General features: G+C 35.4%; 1 protein-coding gene, 1 long non-coding RNA gene and 1 other non-coding gene across 8 annotated transcripts; 2 read left to right on the forward strand and 1 right to left on the reverse strand.

The window, feature by feature from the left end:
• The first annotated feature begins 123 nt into the window (after positions 1-123).
• Positions 124-17,078, forward strand: LOC111004942 (uncharacterized). 6 transcript variants are annotated; one of them, XR_002600676.2, is made up of 9 exons: positions 128-397; positions 508-803; positions 997-1,122; positions 2,141-2,210; positions 2,391-2,460; positions 12,499-12,611; positions 13,531-13,642; positions 13,782-13,813; positions 13,904-17,078. It is a non-coding gene; the product is annotated as an uncharacterized LOC111004942 (long non-coding RNA). The 6 variants fall into 6 exon arrangements; XR_002600675.2 differs by having other exon boundaries at positions 124-397; positions 13,531-14,003; positions 14,114-17,078; XR_015792723.1 differs by having other exon boundaries at positions 126-397; positions 13,531-13,813.
• A 1,026-nt stretch (positions 17,079-18,104) lies between these two features.
• On the forward strand, positions 18,105-20,284 carry LOC111004599 (uncharacterized). The gene is made up of 2 exons (XM_022275657.2): positions 18,105-18,453; positions 19,134-20,284. The coding sequence occupies exon 2, from the start codon at positions 19,135-19,137 to the stop codon at positions 20,095-20,097; it is 963 nt and encodes a 320-aa protein (XP_022131349.2). The 5' UTR covers positions 18,105-18,453; position 19,134; the 3' UTR covers positions 20,098-20,284.
• A 249-nt stretch (positions 20,285-20,533) lies between these two features.
• On the reverse strand, positions 20,534-20,606 carry TRNAK-CUU (transfer RNA lysine (anticodon CUU)). The gene has a single exon. It is a non-coding gene; the product is annotated as a tRNA-Lys (tRNA).
• Between the last annotated feature and the right edge of the window lie 260 nt (positions 20,607-20,866).

Consider the following 20,866-nt stretch of genomic DNA (forward strand, 5'->3'; position numbering starts at 1 on the left):
CTGGTTTAATGGGCCGACTGGATGGGTTTGGAAAGCCCATAAGCTGATGCGGACAAATTACCAACGTCGGCTTTCCAGACACAATAAAACCGGGCTTTGAACAGAAGCCCATAAAACAAACCATATGTTGTCCGCTTAGCTTCGTCTTCACGAAAACTTTTCTAACGGTACAATTCGTGGCTCTCTTCTGGTTATAGTTTCTTCTTGAGAATTTCTTCGCTCTCTTCCCACTCCCGAGCCACTTCCGACTTCGATTTAAGTTTTCGATTCGAAATCTTCAGAGTTCACTGATTTTAAACAATCGGGGGTTCAATGTCGCCGCCGTCTGATCTTGATTCTTTAGGACTTCCTCATTCCCACGATATTCGAACGCCAAGGAAACCGTCTGGTAAAACTGGTATGTTTTCGCTTATACTCGCCTCTCATTATAGTGGATTTATCTCCAACCAAAATTTACCAAACCCTAATTCCGAAAACTGGTTCGATTTTGAACAACTTGATCTCAAGGTTAAATCTGTGGAATTGAACACCGTTTTTCCGCCGTTTTGCTTCCAATCCTCGTCGGTCGGATCGGAAATTGCCGACGAAAGTGTGTTCTCGGATCCAGTGATGGAGCCCGATCTCGTGTGCGACGGTGGTTGTCTATGGTGGCTGTGTCGCCGGCGGTGTCGAAGACTGAGCATTTTATGGCTGCAGCGAAGGAATCTTTGGGTTTAGAAATCGGATTTGATGGAGATGATTTCGGCCGCAACTTCAGTGACCAATTCGCGGATTTGGAACGGGGATTGGGATATCATATCAAGGTTGATTTTGACCAGATTCTCCCCTCTGCCAGTCTAGATTTCCTCTCGTGAAAAAGATTTTTAATTTGTATTGTCCCAAAAATTTTCCCCATTGGATTTTGATGTGTTTCTTACATAGGAAAGCAAAAAATTTTCCCATGTAAAAAATAACTTAGAGAAACGTAACCGATGGCTTGAACTTGTTGACTTACAGGCCGTGTGGGGACCATAAAGGAATAAGGTGGCGAGATTACAAGCTTCGAGAGATGCTTTATGCACTACTTGATTGAGGAACATAGATGATTAAGAAGGGATTCTCCTACCGACAGCTTCATTCAAGGTATGTTTCTATGTTCATATAAATTTGATTGTTTATATAGTCTTTAATATATATATAAATATTTATTTGGTTAATATTTGTATATCTATCAAGTTTTTACGGTTATATTCACAATTAACAGATTAGATAATCATTTGTACTTTATTCTGAGTTAATAAGTACCGAAATATGTTAAAAACGTTATATAAGACATGTTAAAACAATTATTCTGACATGATTCAATAACTGCGTGTTAAAACAATTATTTTGACATGATTCAATAACTCTATACATGAAACATAATTTGTTATTTTAATTTAAAAGTTCTTTACCTTGTAGTAACATGGAGTCTTATTGGTTCGGTTACTAGTAAGAAGAGGTTTTTTAATTAGGGGAAGATTGTCTTTGATAAAATGCCTCAGGTTTGCTGGCTTATAATTCTTTTTGGTTTTTGAGATTATTATGTAATTCCTTGATGGTATAGAATATGTAAATGAAACGGGTTGGGCAGTTTTTTTATGAAAATTTACAGTCTACTACAGCCTCTTGGCCTTACTTGTAGGAGATTCTTTTGTAATTATAGTATAATCTTACTTGCTCTTGATTGGAAATATGTAATCCGTTAGCTTTTTGGGGGCCTCCTTGGTCCCTGCCTTTAGTTTGTCTTTCTCTCCTTTGTTTCAATGCATTTTGTTTCTTATCAAAAAAAAAATCTTGGGTAGCTGCTTCAATCTTAGGACTGTTTTTGGTTTCACTTTCTCACCTGTGGTGCTCTTGCATTTGTTTTTAACAGGTTAGAAACATGCTTGTTAAGGGTGTTCAGAAAACTGAATGAGTCCAAATTGAACTGGTTCCACCCGGTTTTTTGAAACAGAAAAAGGATTTCTCAGTTAGGGAAATGAGAAAATCCACTATTTTTTGTTTTGGCTTTGATTATTAAAAAAAACCAAACTGCACAAAAACCAGAGGATTATGCTTTGATATTGGAACTCTTGGATCTTTTTAGACTTTACAAGGGTCTTTGTGCTTTTCTTTTCAGGGAGTTTGTGGAACATGTTGCCAGCAACTATAAAAACTCAAATCCACTGTACAATGGGTTTCTCTCTCAGGTCAGATCGACTTTTTCCCCGTTTATTTTTTTGCCTATTTTTCTGTGAAATAGTGGGACAATATTTTTCTAATTTCTGTGTTCTTTTATCGGTCAACTATGCTTTCTAATTAATACATGAGATTAATTAGAGCTGCCCTAGAAACAATTTCCTTTTTTTTATATGACTTTTGCTTTTCAGGGAGTTTGTGGAACATGTTGCCAGCAACTATACAAACTCAAATCCACTGTACAATGGGTTTCTCTCTCAGGTCAGATCGACTTTTTACCCGTTTATTTTTTGCCTATTTTTCTGTGATATAGTGGCACGATATTTTTCTAATTTCTGTGTTCTTTTATCAGTCAACTATGCTTTCTAATTAATACATGAGATTATTTATAGCTGATCTAAACAATTTCCGTTTTTTTATATGACTTTTGTGCAGATATTCTCTAGAAATTATTTTTCAAAATTTGTTTCTTCTCATTTTTTTGTTCTCATGTTTGATCTATTGCTAGAAGTTAGAACAACTGAATTTGTTCTTCCTTTCAACATTATATATTTTGTTTTATCTCTTGTTAAGTTTCATTTCTTTGGTATGAAGTTGAAAAATAGTCCTATAATCCAACAATGTTGGTATCAAATGTTTTTTTCTTAAAGAATAACACTTAGGTGCTGGCCATATCTTTATACTGACCACCACTAAATAGCAACTCTATTTTTTTAAAACCTATGAAATGTATCTTTTCTTTGACTTGTCAAAAGAAAAAAAAACATAACCACCCTATAGGATATTGTCCTCTTGGGTACATAAGTTAGAGACAATATCTTCATATGCATTGGGCCAAACCTATGAGGGCTTTTTATGCCAAAATAGATGATGTCATATCAATGGAGATGTGGAGGGTGGTTCCTTGTCTCTAACTAGTGGTATCTGAGTCATGCTTGATGCTTCTAACCTAGTCATGTGGGTAGAATCCTCGGGTCCCTATGAAACTTGCGAGTTTCTAGAAATTTGTAGTTTAACTATACAACAAATAGTATGCTCTCGTGTAGATGAGTGATGCCTTGTTAAAGATCATGTGCTCATAATAAGACAAAGATGGATGACTATTCGAGGGTAAGATTGTTGGGAATGCAATCAATGTCTCACATTGAATAGGTAAGGGGAAGATCTTGGGTATATAAGTTAGAGACAACATCTCATTATGATTGAAGCCTCTTGGGTGATACCAAAAGTAAAACCGTGAGGGATTATGCCCACATTGGACATTATCGTCTCGATGAAGATGTAGAGAGTGGTCCCTTGTCCCTAACAATCCCCAACTTCAAAACCTTATACCAAACCCAAGGGAGGGAAAGAATAGCAAGTGAGAAAAATATAACCACCCAATAGGTTTAGTATCAATGCATAGACTCTTGAATACTACGAGGAACGAGAGCGATGCTCCAAAAATACTTTTAACAATCGAAACCAATTCTTTAGGTTCTCTTGTCTTGTTTTCCAAGAATCAAAGTGTCATCTGGGAATTGGATATAAGAGATCAGGACCTTGTTATTTCTATTGGAAATGCGATCAAAGTTCGACATTTTCTAGGTAAGAGGTAGATCTTGGGGTACATAAGTTAGAGAGACAACATCTCCGTATGCATTAGGACTTTTGGGTGATACCAAAAGCAAACCTATGAGGGCTTATTATGCCTAAATGGACAATGTAATTTCAATGGATATGTGGAGGGTGGTTCCTTGTGTCTCACAAGTGGTATCTGAGTCATGCTTCTAACCTAGTCATGTGGGTAGAATCTTAGGGTGCCTATGCAACTTGCGAGTTTCTGGAAATTCGTAGTTTAACTATACAACAAATAGTATGCTCTCGTGTAGATGAGTGACACCTTGTTAAAGATCATGTGCTCATAATAAGATAAGGATGGATGACTATTCGAGGCGAGGATTGTTGGGGACAACAAATGATCAACATTTGATAGGTAAGAGTGAGATTTTGGGTATATAAGTTAGAGACAACATCTACTTATGATTGAGGCTTTTTGGGTGATACCAAAAGCAAAACCACGAGGGATTATGCCCAAAGTGGAAAATATCATATATCGATGGAGATGGAGAGGGTGATCCCTTGTCCCTAACGATGCGCAACTTCTAAAGCTTATGCCAAACCCTAGGGAGGGAAACAGTAGAGAGTGAGAAAACTATAACCACCCAATAGGTTTAGCATCAATGCACAGACTCTTGAATACTAGGAGGAACGAGAGGGGCTTCCAAAATACATTTAACAATCGAAACCAATTCTTTAGGTTCTCTTGTCTTTTTTTTTTCCAAGAATTAAAGTGTCATATGGGAATTGGATATAAGAGATCAGGAACTTGTTATTTCTATTGGAAATGTGATCAAAGTCTGACTTTATCTAGGTAAGAGGTAGATCTTGGGTACATAAGTTAGAGACAACATCTCCATATGCATTGGGTCTTTTGGGTGATACCAAAAGCAAACCTATGGGGGCTTATTATGCCCAAATGGACAATGTCATTTCAATGGAGATGTGGAGGGTGGTTCCTTGTGTCTCACAAGTGGTATCTGAGTCATGCTTCTAACCTAGTCATGTGGGTAGAATCTTAGGGTGCCTATGCAACTTGCGAGTTTCTGGAAATTCGTAGTTTAACTATACAACAAATAGTATGCTCTCGTGTAGATGAGTGACACCATGTTAAAGATCATGTGCTCATAATAAGATAAGGATGGATGACTATTCGAGGCGAGGATTGTTGGGGACAACAAATGATCAACATTTGATAGGTAAGAGTGAGATTTTGGGTATATAAGTTAGAGACAACATCTCCTTATGATTGAGGCTTTTTGGGTGATACCAAAAGCAAAACCACGAGGGATTATGCCCAAAGTGGAAAATATCATATATCGATGGAGATGGAGAGGGTGATCCCTTGTCCCTAACGATGCGCAACTTCTAAAGCTTATGCCAAACCCTAGGGAGGGAAACAGTAGAGAGTGAGAAAACTATAACCACCCAATAGGTTTAGCATCAATGCACAGACTCTTGAATACTAGGAGGAACGAGAGGGGCTTCCAAAATACATTTAACAATCGAAACCAATTCTTTAGGTTCTCTTGTCTTTTTTTTTTCCAAGAATTAAAGTGTCATATGGGAATTGGATATAAGAGATCAGGAACTTGTTATTTCTATTGGAAATGTGATCAAAGTCTGACTTTATCTAGGTAAGAGGTAGATCTTGGGTACATAAGTTAGAGACAACATCTCCATATGCATTGGGTCTTTTGGGTGATACCAAAAGCAAACCTATGGGGGCTTATTATGCCCAAATGGACAATGTCATTTCAATGGAGATGTGGAGGGTGGTTCCTTGTGTCTCACAAGTGGTATCTGAGTCATGCTTCTAACCTAGTCATGTGGGTAGAATCTTAGGGTGCTATGCAACTTGCGAGTTTCTAGAAATTCGTAGTTTAACTATACAACAAATAGTATGCTCTCGTGTAGATGAGTGACACCTTGTTAAAGATCATGTGCTCATAATAAGATAAGGATGGATGACTATTCGAGGCGAGGATTGTTGGGAATGCAACAAATGATCCACATTTGATAGGTAAGAGTAAGATTTTGGGTATATAAGTTAGAGACAACATCTCCTGATGATTGAAGCTTTTTGGGTGATACCAAAAGCTAAACCACGAGGGATTATGCCCAAAGGAAAATATCATATGTCGATCCACATTTGATAGGTAAGAGTAAGATTTTGGGTATATAAGTTAGAGACAACATCTCCTTATGATTGAGGCTTTTTGGGTGATACCAAAAGCTAAACCACGAGGGACTATGCCCAAAGTGGAAAATATCATATGTCGATGGAGATGGAGAGGGTGATCCCTTGTCCCTAACAATGCGCAACTTCTAAAGCTTATGCCAAACCCTAGGGAGGGAAAGAATAAAGAGTGAGAAAAATATAACCACCCAATAGGTTTAGCATCAATGCACATACTCTTGAAACTATGAGGAAGGGGAGGGATGCTCCCAAAATACGTTTAAAAATCGAAACCAATTCTTTAGGTTCTCTTGTCTTTTTTTGCCAAGAATTAAAGTGTCATATGGGAATTGGATATAAGAGATCAGAATCTTGTTATTTCTATTGGAAATGCTATTAAGGTTCGACATTGGCTAGGTAAGAGGTAGATCTTGGGTACATAAGTTAGAGACAACCTATGAGGGCTAATGGACAATGTCATATCATTGGTGATGTAGAGGATGGTTCATTGTCTCTAACAAGTGATATCTGAGTCGTGCTTCTAACCTAGTTATGTGGGTAGAATCCTCGAGTGCCTATGCCAGTGGCGAGTTTATAGAAAATCGTAGTAGAACTATTCGACAAGTAGTATGGTCTGGATTAGATGAGTGATGTAAGATCATGTGCTCACAATAAGTCAAGGATGGATGACTAATTGAGGGGAAGATTGTTGGGAATGCAATCAATGTCCCACGTTAGATAGGTAAGAGGAAGATCTTGGGTATATAAGTTAGAGACAACATCTTCATATGATATAGGCTATTTGGGTGATACCAAAAGCAAAACCACGAGGGATTATGCCCAAATTGGACAATATCATATCGATGGAGATGTAGAGGGTGATCCCTTGTCCCTAACAATCCCTAACTTCAAAAGCTTATACCAAACCCTAGGAAGGAAGAATAGAGAGTGAGAAAAATAAAACCACCGATTAGGTTTAGCATCAATGCACCAACTCTTCAATACTATGTGGAACGAGAGGGATGCTTCCAAAATACTTTTAACAATCGAAACCAATTCTTTAGGTTCTCTTGTCTTTTTTTTTTCCAAGAATCAAACTGTCATCTACGAAGTGTGGATATAAGAGATCAGGAACTTGTTATTTCTATTGGAAATGTGATCAAAGTCTGACTTTATCTAGGTAAGAGGTAGATCTTGGGTACATAAGTTAGAGACAACATCTCCATATGCATTGGGTCTTTTGGGTGATACCAAAAGCAAACCTATGAGGGCTTATTATGCCCAAATGGACAATGTCATATCAATGGAGACGTGGAGGGTGGTTCCTTGTGTCTCACAAGTGGTATCTGAGTCATGCTTCTAACCTAGTCATATGGGTAGAATCTTAGGGGTGCCTATGCAACTGGCGAGTTTCTAGAAATTCGTAGTTTAACTATACAACAAATAGTATGCTCTCGTGTAGATGAGTGACGTCTTGTTAAAGATCATGTGCTCATAATAAGATAAGAATGGATGACGATTCGAGGTGAGGATTGTTGGGAATGCAACAAATGATCCACATTTGATAGGTAAGAGTAAGATTTTGGGTATATAAGTCAGAGACAACATCTCCTTATGATTGAGGCTTTTTGGGTGATACCAAAAGGAAAACCACGAGGGATTATGCCCAAAGTGGAAAATATCATATGTTGATGGAGATGGAGAGGGTGATCCCTTGTCCCTAACGATGCCCAACTTCTAAAGCTTATGCCAAACCCTAGGGAGGGAAAGAATAGAGAGGGAGAAAAATATAACCACCCAATAGGTTTAGCATCAATGCACTGACTCTTGAATACTATGAGGAAGGGGAGGGATGCTCCCAAAATACTTTTAACAATCGAAACCAATTCTTTAGGTTCTCGTCTTTTTTTCCAAGAATTAAAGTGTCATATGGGAATTGGATATAAGAGATTAGGACCTTGTTATTTCTATTGGAAATGTGATCAAAGTCTGACTTTATCTAGGTAAGAGGTAGATCTTGGGTACATAAGTTAGAGACAACATCTCCATATGCTGGGTCTTTTGGGTGATACCAAAAGCAAACCTATGGGGGCTTATTATGCCCAAATGGACAATGTCATTTCAATGGAGATCAGTGTTTTCAAGGCGCGCCCAGGCGCTCACCTAAGGCGAGGGGCGAGGCGTTTTGGCCTGGGCGCGCCTTGAACTGGCGCCGAGGCAAGCGCCTTCAATCGGGCGCTCGCCTTTGCGCCTTGCTTCGCCTTGGCGCCGTTGCCATAAGGTGAGGCGAGCGCCTCTTAGAAGCAAGGCGATTGTTTTTTTTTTTGTTATAATGTTAAAAACTCATGGAAGAACCCCTAAAAAGATGAAAACCCACACCCAAAGATTCAAATGCCCACACCCGAAAACCTTCCTCCTTCGCCACTACTGCTTCATCCTTCACTGCCACCACTGCCACTACCTTTGCTTGGTCATTGCAGGATTATGAAGTAATCTCCTTCTTTGTAGACAGCCAAAAGATCTAGTCTCACTCACCTATGAACGGGTTGTGCTCGAGAAAGAAGTAGAAGAAGAACTGAAGATGAAGAATCAGAAAAAGGAAGAAGTAGAAGAAAGAATAAAAAGTAGAATTAAAGAGATTTTGGTATTTGATGTTTGGTGGAGTCTTTTCCTATTCCCTTTTAGGTTTTCAAGGCACTAATTGCATGCAATTACTTTGCCATCTTGCATTTACTTTGCCATCTGGCAGGTAAGAGTGAAATAAATTTTTTTATTTAAGTTAATTTATGATTTAAGTTTTATTTAATTTTAGTATTCTATTTAACCACTAATTTTATTAATATCTTATTAAATTAAAATTTTTTATTTTACTTAATTAATTAAGTTAAAATAGATTTATAAATATTTTCATCTAGAGTATTTTTAAAACATAAAATTGCTATATATAATATTTATTTATTATTTTATTAAGTGCGCCTCACTTCACTCAGGCGACGCCTTTTTATCGCCTCTCGCCTTAAGGCGATAACGAGGTTCGTCGCCTTGAGGTGCGCCTTGCGCCTTGAAAACACTGATGCAGATGTGGAGGGTGGTTCCTTGTGTCTCACAAGTTGTATCTGAGTCATGCTTCTAACCTATCCATTTGGGTAGAATCTTAGGGTGCCTATGCAATTGGCGAGTTTCCAGAAATTCGTAGTTTAACTATACAACAAATAGTATGCTCTCGTGTAGATGAGTGATGTCTTGTTAAAGATCAGGTGCTCATGATAAGACAAGGATGTATGACTAATTGAGGGGAAGATTGTGGGGAATGAAATCAATGTCCCACATTAGATAGGTAAGAGGAAGAGGAAGATCTTGGGTATATAAGTTAGAGACAACATCTTCATATGATATAGAATTTTTGGGTGATACCAAAAGCAAAATCACGATGGATTATGCTCAAATTTGACAATATCATATCGATGGAGATGTAGAGGGTGATCCCTTGTCCCTAACAATCCCTAACTTCAAAAGCTTATACCAAACCCCAGGAAGGGAAGAATAGAGAGTGAGAAAAATAAAACCACCGATTAGGTTTAGCATCAATGCACCAACTCTTGAATACTATGAGGAACGAGAGGGATGCTTCCAAAATACTTTTAACAATCGAAACCAATTCTTTAGGTTCTCTTGTCTTTTTTTTTTTCCAAGAATCAAACTGTCATTTACGAAGTGTGGATATAAGAGATCATAACCTTGTTATTTCTATTGGAAATATGATCAAAGTTTGACTTTATCTAGGTAGGAGGTAGATCTTGGGTACATAAGTTAGAGACAACATCTCCATATGCATTGGGTCTTTTGGGTGATACCAAAAGCAAATCTATGAAGGCTTATTATGCCCAAATGGACAATGTCATTTCAATGGAGATGTGGAGGGTGGTTCCTTGTGTCTCACAAGTGGTATCTGAGTCATGCTTCTAACCTAGTCATATGGGTAGAATCTTGTGGAGGGATGCTCCCAAAATACTTTTAACAATCGAAACCAATTCTTTAGGTTCTCTTGTCTTTTTTTCCAAGAATTAAAGTGTCATCTGGGAATTGGATATAAGAGATCAGGACCTTTTTATTTCTATTGGAAATGCTATTAAAGTTCGACATTGGCTAGGTAAGAGGTAGATCTTGGGTACATAAGTTAGAGACAACATCTCCATATGCATTGGGACTTTTGGGTGATACCAAAAGCAAACCTATGAGGGCTTATTATGCTCAAATGGACAATGTAATATCTATGGATATGTAGATGGTGGCTCCTTGTGTCTCACAAGTGGTATCTGAGTCATGCTTCTAACCTATCCATTTGGGTAGAATCTTAGGGTGCCTATGCAATTGGCGAGTTTCCAGAAATTCGTAGTTTAACTATACAACAAATAGTATGCTCTGGTGTAGATGAGTGATGTCTTGTTAAAGATCATGTGCTCATGATAAGACAAGGATGTATGACTAATTGAGGGGAAGATTGTGGGGAATGCAATCAATGTCCCACATTAGATAGGTAAGAGGAAGATCTTTGGTATATAAGTTAGAGACAACATCTTCATATGATATAGGCTTTTTGGGTGATACCAAAAGCAAAATCACGATGGATTATGCTCGAATTTGACAATATCTTTTCGATGGAGATGTAGAGGGTGATCCCTTGTCCCTAACAATCCCTAACTTCAAAAGCTTATACCAAACCCTAGGAAGGGAAGAATAGAGAGTGAGAAAAATAAAACCATCGAATAGGTGTAGCATCAATGCACCAACTCTTGAATACTATGAGGAACGAGAGGGATGCTTCCAAAATACTTTTAACAATCGAGGCCAATTCTTTAGGTTCTGTTGTCTTCTTTTTTTTCCAAGAATCAAACTGTCATCTACGAAGTGTGGATATAAGAGATCATAACCCTGTTATTTCTATTGGAAATGTGATCAAAGTCTGACTTTATCTAGGTAAGAGGTAGATCTTGGGTACATAAGTTAGAGACAACATCTCCATATGCATTGGGTCTTTTGGGTGATACCAAAAGCAAATCTATGAGGGCTTATTATGCCCAAATGGACAATGTCATTTCAATGTAGATGTGGAGGGTGGTTCCTTGTGTCTCACAAGTGGTATCTGAGTCATGCTTCTAACCTAGTCATGTGGGTAGAATCTTAGGGGTGCCTATGCAACTGGCGAGTTTCTAGAAATTCGTAGTTTAACTATACAACAAATAGTATGCTCTCGTGTAAATGAGTGACGTCTTGTTAAAGATCATGTGCTCATAATAAGATAAGGATGGATGAATATTCGAGGCAAGGATCGTTGGGAATGCAACAAATGATCCACATTTGATAGGTAAGAGGAAGATTTTGGGTATATAAGTTAGAGGCAACATCTCCATATGATTGAGGCTTTTTGGGTGATACCAAAAGCAAAACCACGAGGGATTATGCCAAAAGTGGAAAAGATCATATATTGATGGAGATGTAGAGGGTGATCCCTTGTCCCTAACAATCCCCAACTTCTAAAGCTTATGCCAAACCCTAGGGAGGTGAGGATAGAGAGTGAGAAAAATAGAACCACCAAATAGGTTTAGCATCAATGCTCTAGCTCTTGAATTTTATGAGTAATGAGATGGATGCTCTCAAAATACTCTTAAAAGATCGAAAGCAATTCTCTAGGCTGCCTTGTCATTTTTTCCAGGAATTATGGTAAAAGATCACAACCTTATTATCCCCATTGGGAGAGCGATCAAAGTTTTACATTGGCTAGGTAAGTGGAAGTTCTTGGGTACATAAGTTAGAGACAACATCTCCATATGAACTAGGCATTTTGGGTGGTATCAAAACTATGAGGGCTTACGGTGCAGAAAGTGGATAACATCATATCCATAATGGAGATGTGTAGGGTGGTTCCATATCTCTCTCAAGTGGTATCTGAGCCATGCTTCTAACCTCCACGTTCGTACTTGAACTATTCAACAAGCAGTATGGTCTTGTGTAGATGGGTGACGCTTGGTTAAAGATGATGTGCTCATAAAAAGACAAGGATGGATGATTATTCGAGGGGAGGATTGTTGGGAATGCACCCAATGTCCCACATTGGATAGGTAAGAGGAAGATCTTGGGTATATAAGTTATAGACTATCCGCCTTCAACCGTCGATATTGAAAGTAGCATTTGCGTAGAAGAAGCATTATCATTTAGTTGGTTAAATGTGAGTCCTACTTATACGTTTATGTTTATCTTGAAGTATTGAATATTTCTTTTAAATTTTTTCTGCCTTCGATCGTCGACACTCAACGCAGCATTTACGTAGAAGAAGCATTATCATTTAGTTGGTTAAATGTGAGTCCTACTTATACGTTTACGTTTATCTTGAGATATTGAATATTTCTTCTTAAATTTCTTTAAAAAAAAATTATTTCTTCTTAAAACTTGATTTTTATTTTGATATTTCTGATATATTTTATCACATTATACAGAATTTATTGTTAATGATTGTGACGTAGGTGGTTGAGAAGGGACTTTGAACCTCTCCACTGATGAGTATTGGTTGAGAAGTAATGTTGTTTTGAGCTGATGCTTATGTTTTGATGGAAAATAATTGCAAGTTTTTTGAACGGTATGTTCTGTCCAGACAAATTATCTAGTTTTTACTATGGTTTTTTTAGGATTTAATCTAAACAGTTATGGAAATTTTCACCATGCTCATTTGTTTATTTGGTGGTTATGGAATTTCTAGGATAGATTATGGCATTGTTTTTTGCTTCAATTTTGAATGTCTACTGCACTTTGATCTTTTTCTTTATGTAACAGGGTTGTCTTTAGACGTTGTAATCAAAATAGCTTTTATGGATCCAACTTTGTCTTAGATGCCTTGTCATTTGTTTATTTGGTGGTTATGGAATTTCTAGGATAGATTATGGCATTGTGTTTTGCTTCAAGTTTGAATGCCTACTGCACTTTTATCTTTTTCTTTATGTTACAGGGTTGTCTTTAGACGTTGTACTCAAAATAGCTTTTATGGATCCAACTTTGTCTTAGATGCCTCATTATTTGTATTGATAGATTAATCTGGTAATGCTTTTTTAAACTACTTTTGTTGTATACCATGAAAGGATCTTAACATCTATGGCATTTTCCCATACTCATTTATTTCTCATTTATTTACTTGAGAAGTAACAAACTTTTAGCATAGGTTGTGAGAATGTTCTTTCTTCAAGTTTGATTGTCTGTTACACTTTGTTCTTAGGTAAGTAATAGGGTTGTTGTCAAGCTTTTGACACTCAAGTTTGATGCCTCATCATTGAACTCGCCAATCATTTAGTCATGTTTTTTTGATATATATACTTGACTACTTGTATTTTCTATGATAGGTATTGAGATTGTGTTTGCTTTAAGTTTGATTTCTTTGTTTTCATATTAGTGACATTGTTTGTTGTTGTTTTCAGCTGTTTGACACTTGAAATAGTTTTTGATCATATGTAGATAATTGATCGCCGGGTAATTTTTTCCTAAAATACTTGTATTTCACAATGCAGTAATTTTTACATGTATTTGCTCACCTAAAACTTGAGGAATTTCAAGGATGGGGTTGTTGCTCAAGATAGCTTCTGCTGATGTGCCTCATCATTTAAACTCGTCGATCATCTAGTAATGTTTTCTTGATACACTTAACTACTTGTATTTTCTATGATAGTTATGAAGATTGTGTTTGCTTTAAGTTTGATTGCTTTGTTTTCATATAAGTGACATTGTTGTTGTGTCTTCAACTGTTTGACACTTGAAATAGGTTTTTCTCGTGTGCAGATAATTGATCGCCTGGTAATGTTTTCTTGACATACTTTACTTGTATTTCACAATGCATTAATTCTCATTTATTGACATTTTTACAATGCTCATTTGCTCACCTAGGAATTGAGGAATTTCTAGGATAGGATTGTTGTCTTCAGCTATTGACACTCAAGATAGCTTCTACTAATATGCCTCATCATTTGAACTAGCCGATTTTCTGGTAATGTTTTATTGATATACTTGATTCTTTGTATTGGTAGGTTGTGAAATTGTGTATGCTTTAAGTTTGATTGCTTTGTTCTCATGTAAGTAACAATTGTTGTGTTTCAGCTTTTAAAATAGCTTTTGCATATGCTTCATCAATTGAACCAATTGATCATCTGGTAATGTTTTCTTGGAATACTTGACTCGTACTTCAAAATGCATTAATCCTTACATTTATGGCATTTTCATTATGTTCATTTGTCGACCTAGGAGTCGAGGAATTTATAGGATAGGTTTTGAGATTGTACTTGCTTGAAGGTTGATTGTCTACTACACTTTGGTCTTATGTAATAGGGCCATTAACACTCAAGATAGTTCTTGCTTATATGTCTCATTATTTGAATTGTTTGTTCGTCTGGTAATGTTTTGTTGAAATATTCGATTACTTGTATTTCACGATGCTCATTCTTTGACCTAGTGACTGATGAGGATGATTTTGTTAGGTTGTGTTCGCAAGTTTATTGTCTACTACATTTTGTTCTTATGTAATTGGGTCATCGTCTTCCTTAGACCTTTTTTTTTTTTTAATACTTGTTATTTCACCATGTATTAGTCTTAATATTTATGACATTTTCACCATGCTCATTTGTTTACATGGTCATTGATGAATTTATCAAATTGTGCTGCTTCAAGTTTGATTGTCTATTACTCTTTGTTCTGATGTAATAAGGATGTTTTATTTCAGCCGTTGACACTCAATTAGATTTGCTCATATACCTTATCATGTCATCAGAGCTGATCAATTATCTGGTACTGTTTTCTTAAAATACTTGACTTTTGGTGTGTCATCATGCATTAATCTTAAGGAGTTTCTAGTTTAGAGCTTGTGTCAGTTCTTAAAATAGCTTTTGCTCATTCACCTCATCATTTGGAGTAATTGGTCGTGTGGTAATTTGTTAAAGCATAAAATATATACATATATTGTTTTATCTTCATTAATCTTTCTTTATAGGTCATGGTGTACTAATATATCTATTCTCGAAATATTTGTTTCCACACTATATAGTGCCCAAAATATTGGCTGCTTTGATAATGGACTATCTTAAAATATCCCTTATGTTGATACAAGGGATAATTGGTTATCTTAAAAGATCCCAAAATATAAGTTGCCTCGAATTGTCCTCAGAAATGGTCACCTTGAAATGTCTTGAAATTTTGGTTCCCTTGTAATGTTCCAGAAATTTGGTTTCTTCAAAATGTTCTAGAATATTGGCTGCTTTTCTTCGTTATGCTCTTTTCTATGGATTTTCTTCAAATATTGCTTTTTTAAAAATTATTTCAAAAAATATGCTCTAAATCTAACTATTTCTAAAAATAATGATAATAATTGGTTTCTTCGACTACTAGATGTGGCATTTTGTTGGTGCCACGTCTAATTAAAAAAATTATAGCAGGTCGTCTGAGTGACCATGCTAGATTGCTAGGTGGCGGTTGTGCTTGTCATCTCTTATTTATGATGCATGGTCACCACCTTGCTTGTCGTCTAAATTTATAGATGACATCTACCTCTTTTAGCCCATATACCTTGTTTCGTGGAACAAGATCTTTGCCTTTTCTTGGGTTCAAGTCTCTTCGGTGGCAATTTTTTTCTTTTTTAGCATGCACTTTTTTTTTTCTTTTGAACCATTGCACTTTTTCTTTTTAAGCCATAGTACTTATTAAATATAATTTGTCTTGTATTATTAATTCTTAAAAAATAAAATAAAATAGTTACTTTTAAATAAAATATTTTTTTTCAAAATAGAATATAAATTACTTTATATTTAAAAAAATTATTTTATTTTAAAATTGGATATAATTGAAAAAAAAAGTGCAATATAGCATTTTATTGGCTTAAAAAGAAAAAAAAAACGACAACCAGAAGACTTACTCAAGAACTACATATTAAAGGGTGGTGAGGGTTTTGCCACTCTACCAAATAAAGAATATTGAGTAAAAAAAAGATTATGTTGAGACGACCATGCTAAGTGGTAGTCCATGCATTGTAGATGTCTCTTACTTTCCAACTTATTTTCGAAGTATAACTTATTTTTAAAGTATTATTTTTGGAAATAGTCTGAGTATATTTTTTGAAATATTTTTTAAAAAAATATATTAAAATAAAGTCTATTTTTTTAGTGTGAAGTTATTAAATGCAGAAACTCTCTTTAGAGAGTTGTTTTCGCAACCAATTTTTCTCAAATGTCTATTCGCCTGGGAAATTTGACTTCTAGATTATTTTTTTATGACCATTTTATGTTTATATTTTCAAATTTATTCTTGCTTAATTTTTTTTAGTGTGTATAATATAATTTTTTTTTCTGACTTTTCCTTTTTTGGCATCTCTTATTTTTGTTAGATTATTTAATATATTCCAATGGTTATTATATAATATATTTTTTATTTTAATTTTTTAATATACAATATAATCCAAATATACTCTCCAAAAAAGTTGGTGTAATATTATTTTTCCTTGTTATATACTAAACTATAAGGTTATATAAATATGTATAGTTTAACAAATTTACATTATGATAATAATATATACTGGTATATAGATTTTTCTCATTAATGACATCATCTATTTCTCCTTCGGGAAAAAAAAAAAAAAAAAACTCTAAGACACCTCATTCTTATCCTCCTTTCACCAAGCTGTCCCCCTCTATCTTCTTCACACCACTCCCCTCCATGGACTGTCCTTCACAATGAGCAACAACCCGGCAGTGACCTCCCCTACGAACTCCTCACGGCACGATGTTCTTTGCAACGACCCGAGGTCCTCTGGCAACCCTCTAATAGCGATGCAGCACCCTGGAAAACTACGAGTGAGGGAAACAGAGAGAAAGAGAGATAAAGATGTGTATGGGTTTTGAAATATTAATTTGGTAGTAAAAGTCATATACGTGCTTATATTTCTATCTTTAGAAATATTAATCCAATTGAATTTGGAAAGACTAAAGACTAGATAACATAATCTATTGCTTATTTATGTAAGGTATGATAAGTGATAAATAAAAGTGGACCACAAAATAATAAAGTTATTTAATAAATTTGACCTTGCAACATCTTAGAAATATCTTCTATAATTCTTAGTTTATTTTATGTATATTAATTAAATATTATTATTATTATTATTAAAATTTAAAAATTAGTTTCCGAAAAAGTTAATTTTTTAATTCAAATTTAGTATTGTATATGGCAGGCGATACACAACTAATAATAGTTATATTAATTTTAGCTCCGTTATTTAATTATTGCATTTCTACATTGCAGGTCGTTGAGAATTAAAATGGGTGCCCTGTAAAATTAAAAGGGTCAATTAATAACTTTTTTACATATTTATTTGATTCTAAAAATTATAGGGAATGTATTATTAAAAAATTAAATTTAAAGAATGATTTTACAAAATTAAGTAATCTACATCACTATAACACATGTTTGAATTTTGTTTGAATTTCGGAGGTAGCGATTCGAACCATGTCCTTTTAGTCGGAGATATACGTCCTAACAAGCTAGCTCTAACTAATGAGTTGTTTCTAAAACTTGTATGTATTTTATAAGTTTATGATTTGTTAAAATTAATATGTGGTATAAAATATGAGTCGTATTTGAATAACAAGTATGATTCATGAGATTATCAAACATATAATATAGGATAAGTAAATCCACGTAACAAATACTTTTTTAACTTTAGGTCGTACAAATAATTCAAGCATAACTCAATAGGTAGAAACTCTTATTAATAGTTCAATCGCAATAGTTGAACAAAAAACAAAGAATAGGTTTTTATTTTGAATTTCAAGAAAGAAAAATGCAAGGGAAAAGTTTGGACTTCGGATGGAGAAAGAAGAATCTTGTCTTTTTCGTTTTACAAAATAAACTGTCAACGTCTCTTTCTTTTTTTTTTTTTTGTTACAGTAGTAGAAGCATAAATAAATTTATTCTTTTTTTTTAAAAAAAAAGCATACAGAAATTTGCAAATAATTGAACAAATTTAATTTTCAGATTGGCTCACTTCTAAATAATATTTTCCAATCGCTCAACTTCTTAAGATGTAAAGTAATTTCAGATGTTCAGATTTTAAATTTTTTATATTATAAGTTGTTCAAAATTAGCCACAAATTGCACGAGAGAGAGGAGAGAGAGAGGAACACTCACTGCACCATAAGGGTTTCTTGGAGTTACTGGTTGTGAATTCGCGAAACAGGAACCCGCATTTCCAACCGTTGAATTATCCTCCGTTGGCGCGTGGCGAAGGAATTTCTTCCGCCATTATACAGTTTTTTTTACGGTGAGCATATGAATCCATTGTGAATTGGAGTTTCTGATTCCGAGAAACCGTTGATCGGTCGGTCTTTTGTTGCCGTTTACTCTTGGAGATTTTCGAGGTGATTGGGGGTTTCCGCGAAGCTTTTCGATAGTCAAAGGTATGAATCTGCTACTTCAAACATGAATCCTGTTCTTGTTCTTCGATTTTTTGAAGTAATGAAGAGAACAATCCAATTTTGACTGAATCGATGAAATTTTCCACCTATGTGTGATAATTCTCTGATACTTTTTTCTACTAGCATTCAAAGAGGTTCCGTTTTTGTGACTGAATCGATGAAATTTTCCATCTATACGATAATTCTGTGATACTTTTTTCTACGAGCATTCAAACAGGTTCCGTTTTGTGACTGAATCGATGAAATTTTTCATCTATGTGATAATTCTCTGATACTTAACTCTACGAGCATAGGTTCTGTTTATTGCGACATATTTCTTTTGTTTTGTTTTGTGTTGTTTACTTCTGATAGCTAGTATTTTTGGGGCTTATCTAAGGAGTCATCCTATTCGACGATTCTTTTTACGAGCATTGAACCAGAACGTTTGTTCTCTTTTGTGAAACATTTTCTTGGTACCTTTTCTGGAAATATCAAACAAGGCGTTTTCAGATGTACAGTTTCATTATAACAATTATCAAAAACTGACTGGTTGATGAATTGATGATAAGAAAATATGAGAGTTATCTTCATATTTGCTTTCCCGATTACGTTTCCTTTCTGTTTAGTGTTCATTCTCATTGATCATGCGCAAATTTTTTGTGTGTGTTATCTTTAATCTACAGGATGAGTTCTAGACGATGTCCACTGCAGACCTGTGGAGTTTCATTTGTGGCCATAGCCCACAGCGCCATCTCAAGAGCCCAGGTTCTTGATGGACGGCTGGGTTCAACCACAAGAAAGATGATCCGGCTAGCCAATATAATGAACCCTTTGATTTTTGCCCTGCACTATCAGTTCGTACTGGTCCTCACCTTCATTGATGATGGTTTTCTTGCAACTGCAAACATTGTGGAGAATATCTTTCCTCCATCCAAACTTGTTTTTGATAAGATTGACGACCTTCTTCTTCTGATTGAAACTTTGCCAGTAAAATTTGATGATGCTGTTGACAAGCTCCCCTGTTTCAACCAGGTTCCGCTTCTGGATTGGGCAGTGATTCACGCCATATCATTGCTCAAGTTCATGATAGCCATACTTATGAACTGGGTAAAAGATGGTATCAGAGAGAAGGAAATTTTGGTCGATATGAACTGTAATGAGGGACGCAATGCATCTGAATCAGCTGACATGGATGAGAAAATGAAATCCGACACCACAAAGAACACTAGTTATAAAGAAGTTCAGAAAAAAGGGGTGGAATATGATGAAGATTGCAAAGAAAATGAGAAGGGCACTTACAAAAAAGCCATGGAAGAGGGAAGAAAAGAAGCAGTGGGAGATAAAGCAGACTGCAAAAACGATGAGAAGAAAGTGGAGAAGGGAATAAAAGAGAGTTCCAAAATGGAAGCATCTGTGGGAAAAGCTGAAGGAAATGGAGAAATTGCAGATCACAGCAACAAAGAGAAATCAGAAGGGGAAGATGAGAAGGAAGAAGAAGAGGCAATGGATTACGGAAAAGAAGAGGGAAAAAAAGGAAGAATGGAGAAAAAGGATGACATTTTGGAACTGTTCGAGACTGCTTGGCTCATGAAACCAACAGGAAAGGGGAAAGGAAACTTGCTGCCACGTTCAGCTTCATATGTATGAGATAATTGACAGAATTTGGCAAATTCTTGTTGGTGATTTTTTGCAAAACTGGGTTTTGAAAGTTGTATATTTTGTATATAGAAGAATCCTGATGCTGTAGAAATGAAATTGTTTGGGGTTTGTTTAACTTTACACAATTTAAAAAGAGTTTGAATCGTAATGGATTTAAACTTATTTCTTTTGTTAACCCATCATTGAGAATAAGGATTAGTGATCATTGGTGTTTTTTTTTTTTTTTTTGAAATATTTACCAATTTTTAATTTGGACAGAGCTCGAAAAAGTAATCAGCGGCTTAATGATGGTGTTGACAGTGACTTTTTTCATTTGCAAGAACTAAGAAGCATCCAATAAATGAAGCTTTGATTTATTATTTTCTAACAATTTCCTTCTAATTTTCCAGTAAATCTAATAAAAATGGGAGGAAAAGAGTAAAAACGCCCACCGTGGGGCTCGAACCCACGACCACAAGGTTAAGAGCCTTGCGCTCTACCAACTGAGCTAGACGGGCTTATCGAAATTTAAGTTTAAATTTAATTTATTAATCCTAGCTTAATTCAAAAAACATAGCCTACCATTCTCTACGAAATAAAGTCTCCCAAAAGTAAAAACTTCTAAATTTAAGGTATAATTGAATAAAATTGTCTTTCAAATAAAAAGTTCAGAATAATAATTAACTCCAATGAACTAGAAGATTTTTCCATAAAATGTCTCACCTCTAGTGGCAGAGGATTCATTGATATCCGGTAGAAGATCTCTTAAGCAATAAGG

This window comes from Momordica charantia (genome assembly GCF_013281855.1).
Source record: "Momordica charantia cultivar OHB3-1 chromosome 8 unlocalized genomic scaffold, Mcharantia_2.0 BLBB01000008.1, whole genome shotgun sequence".
In the NCBI taxonomy this organism is placed as follows: Eukaryota; Viridiplantae; Streptophyta; class Magnoliopsida; order Cucurbitales; family Cucurbitaceae; genus Momordica; species Momordica charantia.